General features: G+C 38.7%; 1 protein-coding gene across 1 annotated transcript in view; it reads left to right on the plus strand.

The window, feature by feature from the left end:
• The window catches only part of LOC140629708 (cullin-4B-like), a 63,281-nt gene that overhangs the window by 31,847 nt on the left and 16,899 nt on the right, over positions 1 to 14,535 (plus strand). The window contains exons 10-12 of the mRNA XM_072819279.1: positions 10,535 to 10,727; positions 11,522 to 11,626; positions 12,352 to 12,462. Coding sequence (XP_072675380.1) covers positions 10,535 to 10,727; positions 11,522 to 11,626; positions 12,352 to 12,462 — 409 coding nt within the window. The remainder of the gene's footprint in view (positions 1 to 10,534; positions 10,728 to 11,521; positions 11,627 to 12,351; positions 12,463 to 14,535) is intronic.

Below are 14,535 nucleotides of genomic sequence, written 5' to 3' on the forward strand. Positions count from 1 at the left end.
GAAAGAAAAAAAATAAAGTGGAAAAAAAAAGAAAAAAAAAGGAGGAATACTGGGAGATAGTGGTGGTGAAGAAGTTGTAGTGAAGGGAAAATGTAGTCTACAAAAGGGGTCCTAGAAGGTGATCCTCTTGGTTCTGAGTATATTAAGTTCTGTATGTTAGAAGATCCTCAGTCCCAAATGTATATAAACCAGCAATACTTGTAAAAGCCCCAGCATTGACCACCAAAACATAAACGAGATAAAAGAGGGGGGCAGAATGGGAATGAAGAGAGAATATAATCTCACAGAATGAATCATCACAGTATACCACTTGGTTCTGGGTGCATGCTGGTCATGTTTTAGAAGGTATTAATTTCCACCATTGTAGAACAAAACGAGTCAGAGAAAAAAAAAACACACACACACAAAATGAAATCTCAAGTGTCTCCCCAAATTGAACTGAGTATTTTGATGGGACTCTAGAAGGGAAAAATATATCTAAGACGTGTAATTATAGTGATATGAAAGTCAAAAAGGACGAAACAAAAATGAAGAGGTGGTACAATGTTGTAGTTAAGGTGGGAAAAGAGAAAAAACTTTGTAAATTTTTAGTCTGATATAAAAACGCGTTGTACTGGAAAAGGAAAAAAGGCGGTATATCTTCTAGTTCTATATACTATAAATCCTTCGACTTCCCCTGGAGCTTTCCAGCTCTGCTTGGTCAAGAACTTGCTCTTCCCCTGTTCTTCCAGCTGGTCTTCTGGCAGAGGGGCCTGCTGTGCTGATTCTCAGATAAATGCATCTGGGGAAGCTGCCCTGCCCCCTGCCGGGTGCCAGTCTCAGTGGAAGCTGTTTATCCTGTGAGGCCCCTGTTCCCTGGCAGTGCTGCCTCTCCCAGGCACAGGGGGAAACGAGGAGGAAGACAACAATGGAGGTGGCCAGAATTCCAGCTCTGGAGTCAGCTTTCTGCAGTAACTAACACAGGCTCTCAGTGTGCAGTGGCCTGATCTGCACAGCTTGCAGGGCACCTGTTGGCAAGAGAGTCCTCTCTGTCCTGTGCCCTCCCTGCTTCTGCCTGTCCCAGGGGGAGTGCAGGATCGTGGGCTTTGTCTGCATGGTGCCCTGGGGTCCAGGGCCCTGTGCTGCTGGGATCGTGCTCCTGGTGGCAGGGCTCCCGAAGGCAGCAGGACACAGACACCTCCGTCTGGAGCTGCCCACCTAACCAACTGGCTTCTCCCAAATGCCCCTCCAGCTAAACACTCCAGCACTTTACCCAGATGGTCCACAGTTTGTGTTTTGCTTTCCCCCTAGGAGCCCCTCCTCTGAAAGTGACTTAGAAAATTGGAGTCTTCACTGCCCCTCCTGCCATTCTGCCCAATTGCCCTGCTAAACACTTTTCTGTCCAGAAAGAATCTGTGCGGATTTTTAAAGTTCCTCCTTCTCCAGGGTAGGGCTTTCCTGTCCTGGAGGCTTTTGCTGCCTGCCAGGCTTCAGCCCACCTCTTCTTGGTGCCCCTCCCCCACTTGATTCTTTTTTATTTTATTTTTTTCCACCTGCCTACCTTGCTAGAATTGAAAACTCTTCTCTTTGTAGTGTTCCAGCTGTTCTCCCTTTAAATGTCAGGTCGAATTTGGAGGTGTTCAGGATGATTTGAAAGTTATCTAAGTAAGTTGGTGGGGCCAGGTGATTTGAGGACCCCTGTTCTTCTGCCATCTTCAGGCCTGGCCTGGTTCCATACAAATTTTAGAATTATTTGTTCCTGCTCTGTGAAAAGTTATTTTGATACAGATTGCATTGAGTGTATAGATTGCTCTAGGTGGCATAGTAGACACTTTAACGATATTTATTCTTCCAGTCCACGAACATTTTCCATTTTTGCGTCTTCCTCAAGTTCCTTCAAGTACATAAGGGTTTTATAGTTTGCTGAATATATATCCTTTCTTTAAAAAAAGGTTTTATTTATTCATGAGAGACACACAGAGGCAGAGTCATAGGCAGAGGTAGAAACAGGCTCCCCATGGGAAGCCCAATGTGGTACTGGATCCTGGGCCTCCAGGATCACACCGAGTCCAAGACAGACTCTCAACCACTGAGCTATCCAGGCATCCCTGATATAGATCCTTATCTTCTTTGGTTAGGTTTATTCCTAGGTATCTTTGTTTTTGATGCAGTTGTCAATGGGATTCATTACTTGATTTCTCTTTTTTCTAATTAGTGTACAGAAGTGCAACTGATTTCTGTGCATTGATTGCATATCCTGCCACTTGTTATATTCCTGTATCAGTTTAAGCATTTTAAGGTGGAGTCTTTTGAGTTTTCCATTTAAAATAAGTTGTTGTCTGCTAAGATTGAGAGCTTGATTTCTTCTTTGCCAATTCAGATGCCTTTTATTTCTCTTTGTTGTCTGATTGCTGAGACTAGGAGCTTCCCTTACTGTGTTGAACAACCGTGGTGAAAGTGGATATCTCTGTCATATTCTTAACCTTAGAGGAAAAACTCTAGTTTTTCCCCACTGAGAATGGTATTACCTTTCAGGTTTTTGTTGTTAGCTTCTATGATACAGACGTATATTTTATCTATCTCTGTACTGTGTCGAATTTTAATCAAGAAAGACTGCAGTACTTAGTCAAATGCCTTTGTTCTGCATCTACTGAGAGGACCGTATGGCTCTTGTCCTTTCTTTTATGGATGTAGTATATCACATTGATTGACTGATTTGTGAATGTTGAACCACCCTTGCAGCCCAGGAATAAATCCCACTTGGTCGTGGTGTCCATCCTTTTATTACTGCTTGATCCTGTTGTCTGTTAACTGGGTGAGAATTTTGGCATCACCCAGCGTTCATCAGGGATATAGTCTGTAATCCTCCTTCTTGGTTGGGTCTGTGTCTTTTGGGATCAAGATAATGCTGGCCTCATAGAATTTGGAAGTTTTCCTTCCATTTCTGTATTTTGAAATAGCTTCAGGACAGTACATATTAATTATTCTTCAGATTCCATTGGGAAGCCATACAGCCCTGAACCATTGTTTGTTGGGAGATTTTTGATGACTGTTTCAATTTCTTTGCTGGTAATGGGTCTGTTCAGTTTTTCTCTTTCTTCTTGTTTCTGTTTTGGTAGTTTATATGTTTCTAGGAATGCATCTGTTTCCCCAGATGGCCTAATTTTGTTGTATGTTCTTAAAATTGTTTGTATTTCCTTGGTGTTTATTGTGATTTCCTCCTGCATTCATGATTTTACTAATTTGGGCCCTTTCTCTTTTCTTTTGATAAGTGTAGTCAGGGATTTATCAGTCTTATTTTTTCAGTGAACCAGCTCTTAGTTTCATTGATTTGTTCTACTGGTTTTTTGGTTTATGTTTCATTGATTACTGCTCTATATGATTTCTCTTTTCCTGCTTGCGTTAGGCTTTATTTGCTGTTCTTTCTCCAGCTCCTTTAGGTATAAGGTTAGGATGTGTATTTAAGGCTGTTCTTTCTTGAGAAAGGCTTGTATTGCTGTGTACTTCCCTAGTAGGATTACCTTTTCTGCATCTCAAAGGTTTTGAACAGTTACGTTTTCATTTTCATGTTTCCATGAATTTTTAAATTCCTCATTAATTTCCTGGTTGACTAATTCATTCATTCCTTTTTTTTTTAATTGAAGTTCGATTTGCCAACATTCATTAGGATGCTTTTTCTAACATCCATGTATTTGAGTTCTTTCCAAGGTTTTTTTCTCATGATTGAGCTCAAGTGTCAAAGCATTGCCATTTGAAAATATGCAGGGAATTATCCCAATTTTTTGGTACCATTGAGACCTGATTTGTGACCCGTATGTGGCCTCTTCTGGAGAATGCTGCATATGGACTTGAGAAGAATGTGAATTGTTACTTTAGGGTGAAATGCTCTAAATGTATCTGTGATTTTCATCTGGTCCAGTGTGTCATTCGAAGCCCCTTGTTTTGTTGTTGATCTTCTGCTTCGATCATCTGTTTGTTGCAGTTAAAGGGGTGTTGAAGTCCCCTACTATCATTGTATTATTATCACTGTGTTTTATCTTATTGTTGTGTTATATAATTGGATTCTCCCATGTTAAGGATGTAAGTATATAGAATTGTTAGATCTTTTTTTTATATATGTTTTTAATATATGTTTTAATTCCGATATAGTGTCCTTTCCTCATTCTTACTGCAGTCTTTGGTTGACAGTCTAATTTGTGGGCTATAAGGATTGCTACACTAGCTTTTCTTTTGATGTCCATTAGCATGATTTAAATGCTTTTCCACCTCCTCCTCTCAGTTTCAATCTGGAGTTTGTCTTTAGGTTTAAATGAGTTTCTTGCAGACAGCACAGGGATAGATCTTGATTTTTTATCCAGTCTGATACCCTGTGTCTTTTGATTGGGACAATTAGCCCATATACATGCAGAGTAACTGTTGAGTGATAGAAATTTGGTGCCATTGTATAACTTGTGAAGTCACTCTCTGTGTATATTGTCTCTGTTTTTTTCTGGTCTGTATTACTTTCAAACTCTATTTCTGCTGAGAGGATCTCATTATGTCTTGCAGGGTTGGTTTATGATCACAAATTCTTTTATATTTTGTTTGTCCTGGAAGGTCTTTACCTCTCCTTCTATTTTTTTATAATAAATTTATTTTTTATTGGTGTTCAATTTGCCAACATACAGAATAACACCCAGTGCTCATCCCGTCAAGTGCACCCCTCAGTGCCCACCACCCAGTCACCCCCACCCCCCGCCGTCCTCCCCTTCCACCACCCCTAGTTCGTTTCCCAGAGTTAGGAGTCTTTAGTTCTGTCTCCCTTTCTGATACTTCCCACACATTTCTTCTCCCCTCCCTTATATTCCCTTTCACTATTATTTATATCCCCCAAATGAATGAGAACATACAATGTTTGTCCTTCTCCGATTGACTTACTTCACTCAGCATAATACCTTCCAGTTCAATGCACGTTGAAGCAAATGGTGGGTATTTCTCATTTCTAATGGCTGAGTAATATTCCATTGTATACATAAACCACATCTTTTTTTATCTGTTCATCTTTCAATGGACACTGAGGCTCCTTCCACAGTTTGGCTATTGTGGACATTGCTGCTAGAAACATCGGGGTGCAGGTGTCCCTCCCGGCATTTCATTGCATCTGTATCTTTAAGGTAAATCCCCAACAGTGCAATTGCTGGGTCGTTGGGCAGGTCTGTTTTTAACTCTTTGAGGAACATCCACAGTTTTCCAGAGTGGCTACACCATTTCACATTCCCGCCAACAGTGTATCAGGGTTCCCTTTTCTCCACATCCTCTCCAAAATTTGTGGCTTCCTGCCTTGTTAATTTTCCCCGTTCTCATTGGTGTGAGGTGGTATCTCATTGTGGTTTTGATTTGTATTTCCCTGATGGCAAGTGATGCGGAGCATTTTCTCATGTGCTTGTTGGCCATGTCTGTGTCTTCCTCTGTGAGATTTCTGTTAATGTCTTTTGCCCATTTCATGATGGGGTTGTTTGTTTCCTTGGTGTTGAGTTTAATAAGTTCTTTATAGATCTTGGAAACTAGTCCTTTATCTGCTACGTCATTTGCAAATATTGCTTCCCATTCTGTAGGTTGTCTTTTCGTCTTGTTGACTGTATCCTTTGCTGTGCAAAAGCTTCTTATCTTGATGGAGTCCCAGTAGTTCATTTTGCTTTTCTTTCTTTTGCCTTCGTGGATGTATCTTGTAAGAAGTTACTGTGGCTGAGTTCAAAAAGGGTGTTCAAAAGGGTGTTGGATGCCAATTTATTTTCCCAGATTAGAGTAGTTCTCCTCTAGGAGTTTGATGGAATCTTGTCTCACATTTAGACCTTTCATCCATTTTGCGTTGATCTTTGTGTATGGTGAAAGAGAGTGGTCTAGTTTCATTCTTCTGCATGTGGATGTCCAATTTTCCCAGCACCATTTATTGAAGAGACTGTCTTTCTTCCAGTGGATAGTCTTTCCTCCTTTATCGAATATCAGTTGACCATAAAGTGGAGGGTCCACTTCTGGGTTCTGTATTCTATTCCATTGATCTATGTGTCTGTTTTTGTGCCAGTACCACACTGTCTTGATGACCACAGCTTTGCAGTACAACTTGAAATCTGGCATTGTGATGCCCCCAGATATGGTTTTCTTTTTAAAAATTCCCCTGGCTATTTGGGGTCTTTCTGATTCCACACAAATCTGAAGATGGTTTCTTCCAACTATCTGAAGAAAGTCCATGGTATCTTGATAGGGATTGCAATAAACGTGTAAATTGCACTGGGTAACATTGACATTTTCACAATATTAATTCTGCCAATCCATGAGCATGGAATATTTTTCCATCTTTTTGTATCTTCTTCAATTTCTTTCAGAAGTGCTCTATAGCTTTTAGGGTATAGATCCTTTACCTCTTTTTAGGTTCATTCCTAGGTATCTTATGCTTTGGGTGCAATTGACAATGGGATTGACTCCTTAATTTCTCTTTCTTCAGTCTCATTGTTAGTGTATAGAAATGCCACTGATTTCTGGGCATTGATTTTGTATCCTGCCATGCTACCAAATTGCTGTAGGATTTCTAGCAATCTTGGGGTGGAGGCTTTGGGGTTTTCTATGTAGAGTATCATGTCATCGGCGAAGAGGGAGAGTTTGACTTCTTCTTTGCCAATTTGAATGCCTTTAATGTCCTTTCGTTGTCTGATTGCTGAGGCTAGGACTTCCAGTACTATGTTCAATAGCAGTGGTGAGAGTGGACATCACTGTCGTGTTCCTGATCTTAGGGGAAAGGCTCCCAGTGCTTCCCCATTGAGAATGATATTTGCTGTGGGCTTTTTGAAGATGGCTTTTAAGATGTCGAGGAATGTTCCCTCTATCCCTACACTCTGAAGAGTTTTGATCAGGAATGCATGCTGTATTTTGTCAAATGCTTTCTCTGCATCTAATGAGAGGATCATATGGTTCTTGGTTTTTCTCTTGCTGATATGATGAATCACATTGATTGTTTTACAAGTGCTGAACCAGCCTTGTGTCCCGGGAATAAATCGTTCTTGGTCATGGTGAATAATTTTCTTAAGGTACTGTTGGATCCTATTGGCTAGTATCTTGTTGAGAATTTTTGCATCCATGTTCTCTCCTTCTATTTTGAATGACATCCTAGCTGGATAAATATTCTTGGCTACATGTTCTTCTCATTCAGTATGCTGTATATGTCATGCCTGTCCTTTCTGGCCTGCCAGGTGTCTGTGGAGAGGTCTGTTGCTAGCCTTATGTGTTTACCCTTGTAGGTTATCAATGTCTTATCCTGAGCTTCTTTCAGGATTTTCTCTGTCTCTGAAATTTGCCAGCTTCGCTATTCCATGTTGGGGTGCTGACCTTTTCTTAAAATTGATTTTGTCAGGGGGAGTTTTCTGTGCCTCCTGGACTTGGACGTCTATTTCTTTTCCCAGATTAGAGAAGTTCTCAGCTATAATTTGCTCCCCATACCTTCTGTCCCGTCTTTTTTCTCGAGGGTCCCAGTTATTTTAATATAGTTTTGTTTTATCACTTATCTTTTGAATTCACCCTTCCTGATCCAGTAGTTGCTCTTTTCTCAGCTTCTTTATTATTCATTGTTTTGTCTTCTATATCACTAATTCTCACTTCTGCCTCATTTTTCCTAGCAGTTAGAATCTACATTTTTCATTACATCTCTTTAATAGCCGTTTTGATTTTGACTTGATTAAATTGTAGTTTTATTTTTCTCCAGAAAAGGATTGTCTAATGTCTTCTCTGCCCTTTTCAAGCCTAGCTAGTATCTTAATAATTGTTATTCTGAACTCCAGTTCCGACATCTTACTTACATCCATATTGACTTAGGTCCCTGACAGTCAGTACTGCCTCTTGTTCTCTTTTTTGAGGTGAGTTTCTCCACCTGGTCATTTTGTCTGGAGCAGAATAGATGAACAGAAACAGAATTCTATTTATTTTTTTTAATTTTTATTTATTTATGATAGTCACAGAGAAAGAGAGAGAGAGAGGCAGAGACATAGGCAGAGGGAGAAGCAGGCTCCATGCACCGGGAGCCCGATGTGGGATTCGATCCTGGGTCTCCAGGATCGCGCCCTGGGCCAAAGGCAGGCGCTAAAACGCTGCGCCACCCAGGCATCCCCAGAAACAGAATTCTAAAATGACAACAATGACCTCATGTAAATAAACACTATAAACAAATTAGAAAGAGACCCAAAATCTAAGGGAAGTTTTTTAAAAAAAGAATATAATCAGACAAGTGAACAGAACAGAGCAATATACCGAATCCTGTGTATATTTTGGTGTCTTAGAAAACACATCCCAAAATAGTAAAGAAAGAAAAACTTCTAAAAATGAAATTAAATACAATGAAAGGATAGAATATAAGAGTTAAAAAAAGATGTAAGAGTGTTGAAGTAAAGAAATTGAAAAGGAAAGAGAAAAAAATTAAAATTGAAAGAGTGAAGAATTATGGGGAAAAGGAACATGAATTCTACATGCTATATTCCTATCGTGCTGGGTTTTGCAGTTCTCAATGATTGGTAAACTTGGTCTTGATTGGATGTTCTTGCTGATAATCTTGGGAGGGCTCTGTTAGTTCTGAGTAGATTTGGACCACCCTTGCTAGGGGGCCAGGCTAAGTAAGCAGTTCTGAATTGGTGTAGGTGGCTTTTGTTTCTTGTGGGCTTTCCACGCAGCTTTAGAGGATGAGAGTGAAAATGGAGGCCTCCCCATCTCCAGCCTCCACTCCTCAGAGCACCCTCAGGGAAAATCAGTCAGTCACTCCTGTCTCCCTGATCTCTGTCCACACTCCTTACTCACCCACCCTGTGACCGAGCTCTTCTATCTCAGGCACGTGATCCCATTTCAAGTCTCCAAACACTGCAGACTTTAATGGTGTGCACCAGCAGGTCTCCTCTTGGGGACAATGGTTGTCTCCCTGGGGTGCTGGTGCTTGCTGGCCCCCTGCTTTCTTTTTTTTTTTTTAAATTTTTATTTGTTTATGATAGTCACACAGAGACAGAGAGAGAGGCAGAGACACAGGCAGAGGGAGAAGCAGGCTCCATGTACCGGGAGCCCGACGTGGGATTCGATCCCGGGTCTCCAGGATCGCACCCTGGGCCAAAGTCAGGTGCTAAACCGCTGCGCCACCCAGGCATCCCTTGCCCCCTGCTTTCAAAGTGGTTGCTGGACCAGGTCCTCGTTCACTGTTCATGGCAGCAATGAACTGACAGCCCACTCATAGGTTTGCTGACTGCAGGCAGCTTCCCTGTTCCAGTGAATTCCACCTGGGGATTCTGCCACACTCAGGCACCTCTGTTCTTCCTGTGACCCCAGGGATCCTGAGACCACAGTGTCCCATCTAAGACACTGTCCCCATTCGCCACCTGAGCACGTTTCAGGCAACGATGTCTCCACCACAGCAGGGTTCTTGGAATTTTGCACTCCCCTGTATATCCCTTTCCAGCAGCTGGCTTCTCGAAGCTCCTCCGCTGCCCCCAGTTTATCTTTTAGTATATCGCCTCAGATTCACTTCTTTTCACCTCTTACCTTGTAGAAAGTGGTCACTTCACTATTTGTTGCAGCAATTCTTTTCTTAGATCTCCTTCTGAGTTCGCGGGTGTTTAGAATGATGTAATAGCTATCTAGGTGAATTCCTGGGAGCAGAAGAAACTAAGGTCCTCTATTCCCCCACCGTCTTGGACTGTCTCCGCCCTTTAGTACATAGGGCAGGTCTGTTAGCAAAGAACTATCTCAGCAGTTGCTTATCTCACAATTTCTTAATTTTCCTTCACTATTAAAGGATTCAGGTTCTTCTGGCTATAGAGCTTTTGGTGACAGTTTTTTCACCCAGCATTTTAATCATAGCTTTTAATGACTTTATTATTAGTGAAGATCTGTTGCACAGGATGAGTTGCTTTTCTCTCACTGCTTTTAAGACCATTTAAGCAGTTGAAGAGGAGATGATAGCACACTGTCTTTTTTTTTTTATTTTTTTTTTATTTTAATTTATTTTTTTATTGGTGTTCAATTTACTAACATACAGAATAACACCCAGGATAGCACACTGTCTTATTTCACAACTTTTTTCAGTAAGCATCACTTTGGTTTTAGTAGGTTTCTCATTGTATTCCAGAATTCTGAAAATCTGATGCTGACAAGCTCTGGTAGCTTAATCATTTCTTTAATGCACAGAGATGAAATAAACCCTTTTGAGCCCAATTGCTTTCTTCTTTTTCCGATATTTTCTTCTATTTATTCCTGTGACTCTAATATACTCCTTACTTGATTTATTGTTTTGGCACCATAGACTTTCATTACTAATATGTTTCAAAATAGTTCTCCACTCAAATAATCAGTTTACCTTTATTTCTCTTGGCTTCATTTCTAGAGCACCTTACCTTTTATCTAGTGCTATCTTTTCCTTGTGATGTTTTCTGCATATTTTCTATCCTGCACATTTGCTATTCTCAGTCTTGTAACTGAAGTTAAATTTATGTTGTTTTACTTGCTATTTTTAATAATAATTATCATCACCATCTAAGGTAATTGTATTTTTCAGAAATTTGGTAACAGCATAGTTACTAATCCTGTGAAAGATAAAACAATGGTGCAAGAGCTTCTGGATTTTAAAGATAAGATCGATTTTATTATTGCAACTTCTTTTCTGAAGAATGAGAAGTTTATTGTTGCTATGAAAGACGCTTTTGAAACATTTATAAATAAAAGATCTAACAAGCCCGCCCAGCTTCTAGGTATGGTTTTCAATTTTATGAAATACGTACTTTATTCTTTATTGCATTTCATTTAAATATGTGACGGGAGTTCAGTTTGACCTCCTAATTCATCATAATTATAAGATTGACTATCAGTGATTATAATAAACTATTTTTCTCAGGTTTAGTTTTCACAAGGCATTGTTCATTTGTTTAATTAATAGTAACCTAGCACTTTAGAAACTTCTGTTCCTTTAGCTTGTTTTAAATTCAGCATTTTTTAAATCAGTAGATAAAACAAAAAATTATAGATAGGCCTACTTCTTTTTCTCGTTCTTATTTATTTCTTATAAAATAAACGAAAGCTTTTCTTACAAGAAACCTAATGATTTTATATTTTAAGGTAATTTTTTTATTGACATGCTTTCTGAAAGTTGAAACAAAATGTCAAATTGATATTCTCTTGTTCTTTGAAATGAATAAATCACTTAATATTTAAGATTTGGGGATTGATATAATCTGTTTTATGTAACACGTTACTTTTTTGCGATTTTTAAAAATAGATTGGGGACATGGGACTATATCGTATGAAGAAATGGCTACAACATTTGGACATTGAGGTTATAGAAATATTAAAAGCACTTAGAAGAAATATTTATTTCTCGTATTTTCCTTCCATTTCTCTATCCATCAGCTCAATTATTGGTTTTCTGTTTTATGAAAATGCGCCTTGCTCTGGAGGAAAATACTTATTTGAAAGGAAATTTTTTTTTTGTTTGTAGTATATATTTGAAAATGTAGCATTACTTAGAAAGTTATTTTTTACATTTTAGCAAAGTATGTGGATTCAAAACTTCGTGCAGGTAACAAAGAAGCTACAGATGAAGAACTTGAAGAATTACTAGATAAAGTAATAGTTTTATTTAGGTTCATTAATGGTGAGTAGACTGGTTTAAAATGTGTATTTAAAAGTTTGGAACAGGGCGCCTGGGTGGCTCAGTCAGTTAAGTGTCTGCCTTCAGCTCAAGTCATGATCCTAGGATCCTGGGATGGAGCCCTGCATTGGACTCCTTGCTGGAATGGGGAGCCTGGTTCTCCTTCTGCTTCTGCCTGTTGCTCCCCCTGCTTGTGTTTTCTGGCTGTATCTCTCATGCCTACTCTCTCTCTCAAATAAATAAATTCTTTTAAAAATAGTGTTTAAAACAATAATAGCATTTGTAGAAGAAATTAAAGAATTATGTGCAAATCCCAACATAAATTGCAATTGAATAGTTTTTATGGTTCTAAAACTGGTAAGTTAAAACAGTTTACAATTTAGTAATGGTAAGTATGTTCACATTGTTGGGCAGCCATCACAATTACCTGGCTTTTAACTTTTTAATCATAAACTAACTCCCTGCAAATTAAGCAGTCATTCATCATTACTTTCTTGCTTTCAGTTTCTGGCAACCAATAATTTGACTGTTCATGATGTGGATGTATGTATTTTCAGATATTTTATATAAATATAATCACATTAACGTGTGACCGTTTAGTTTCACTTGCTGTTAATATTTACATGATTTTCAAATATTATTGGATATAGCATGTCATTTCATTGGTATCTGGTATTATCATTTTGCATTTTCCAAGTCTAACATTCAGGTGCTTTTCCTTAAAACAGGAAAAGATGTTTTCGAAGCCTTCTACAAAAAAGATTTAGCCAGACGTCTCTTGCTTGGTAAGAGTGCTTCAGTTGATGCAGAAAAATCAATGCTGTCCAAACTGAAACAAGGTGTGTATCTTGACATGTATATTGTTTATTTTAGTCTTTTTTTTTTGGTTCTGTGTTTCATGAATCTGCATGGAGAACAATGATTTCCTTTCAGTGTTGGTCGTGATCTCCTTTTCGTTCATGATTTTACTTACTTAGGTCCTTTCTCTTTTCTTTTGATAAGTTTAGCTAGAAGTTTATCAATTTCATTTCTTGTTTTAAGGAACCAGCTCTGACTTTGTTGTCCTTTCTACCTTTTCTCTTGTTTCTGTATCATTTATTTCTGCTCTAATATTTACTATTTCCCTTCTGCTGGATTTAAGCTTTATTTGCTGTTCTTTTTCTAAATCCTTTAGGTGCAAGGTGAGATTGTGCATTTGAGACTTTTCTTCTTTCTTAAGACAGGCCTGAATTGCTATCTACTTCCCTCTTAGGACTGCCTTTGCTGCATTGCAGATGTTTTGGACTCTCATATTCTCATTTTCATTTGTTTCTATGTATTTTTCAATTTTTTCTTTAATATCGAGTTAACCCATTCATTATTTAGGAGGATGTTCATTACCCTCCTTGTATTTGTCATCTTTCCAATTTTTTTCTTGTGGTTGACTCCAAGTTTCACAGCATTGTGGCTGAAAATATATATGGTATGATTTCAAACTTTTGTACTTGAACGGGGGCGATTTGTGATCCAGTATGTGATCTATTCTTGAAAATATTCCATGTGCACCTGAGAAGAATGTGTATTCTCTTGCAATAGGAATGCTCTGAATATGTCTGTTGACTACATCCTGTCCAAGGTGTAATTCAAAGCTCTCAGACTTTGTTGATCTCTTGCTTTGATGATCTGTCCATTGTGAGTGGGATATAAAGTCCCCTACTGTATTATTATTATTGTATTATTATCAGTCATTAAGTTTATGTTTGTGATTAACTGATTTGTATATGTGGCTGTTCCCATGTTGAACACAAAAATATTTGCAATTGTTAGATCCTCTTCATGGATACTTAAGATGTACTACCATTCTTCATCTGTCAGTTTTTGTTTTAAAATCCAGTTTGCCTGATGGAAAAGATGAGTACTTTAGCTTCCTTTTGAAAACCATTAAATTCCTTCCTTTTAATCTGCAGGTGTCTTTGGATCTAAAATGACTCTCTTGTAGGCGCCATATAGATGGGTCTTATTTTTCTTTTTTAATCCATTGTGACATCTTATGTCTTTTGATTGAAATATTTAGCCTACTTAGATTCTGAATGATTATTGATAGATACGAATTTAGTGCCCTTTTGTTACCTGTGGATTTGGTGTTTCTAATGATATTCTTTCTTGTTTTGGCTTTTTTTTCCTCCACTCAAGGATTCCCCTGTGAATTTCTTGCAGGGTTGGTTTAGTGGTTATGAACTCCTATCGTTTTTTTTTTTTTTTCCTGGAAAACTCTTTATCTCTACTTTTATTCTGAATGACAGTGTTGTGGGAAAACTTGCGTTTTTCCACCTTTAGTATGTTGTGTGTATTTGCCACTTTCTTCTGGTCTGTAATATTTCTGTGGAGAGATCTACTGCAAACCTGATTTTTTCAGTGTCTTGCCTTATCGGTTAGGTATTTCTTTTCCCTTTTGCCTCTGGATTATCTCTGTATTTTGCAAAGTTTACTATAAAAAGTGTTGGTGTTGTACATTGTTTGTTGAATTTGATGGGATTTCTCTGTGCTTCCTGGATTTGGATGTCTGTTTCATTACCCAGGTTAGGGCAGTTCTCAGCTGTACATTGATGAAATTAATATTTTTTTAAAGATTTTATTTATTTAATCATGAGAGGGAAAGGGGAAGAGGGGGAGAAGAGAAAAGGGAGAGAATCCGGCTCCATCCCGGATCTCCAGGATCACACCCTGGGCTGAAGGCGGCACCAAACCACTGAGCCACTGAGGTTGCCTGATGAAATTAATATTCTGCCCCTTTTCCACTCTTTTTCTTCTGGGACTCCTCTATGAAATGGATCTTGGTGGTATCATTATAAAGTTAAACCTTTTGTTTTCATTGTTTTATCTCTCTAGGAAGGGACTCTCTGGTGTCTTCCATGCTTTTCTCAAGCCCAGCT

The sequence above is a fragment of the Canis lupus genome, assembly GCF_048164855.1.
Source record: "Canis lupus baileyi chromosome Y unlocalized genomic scaffold, mCanLup2.hap1 SUPER_Y_unloc_10, whole genome shotgun sequence".
Taxonomy (NCBI): Eukaryota; Metazoa; Chordata; class Mammalia; order Carnivora; family Canidae; genus Canis; species Canis lupus.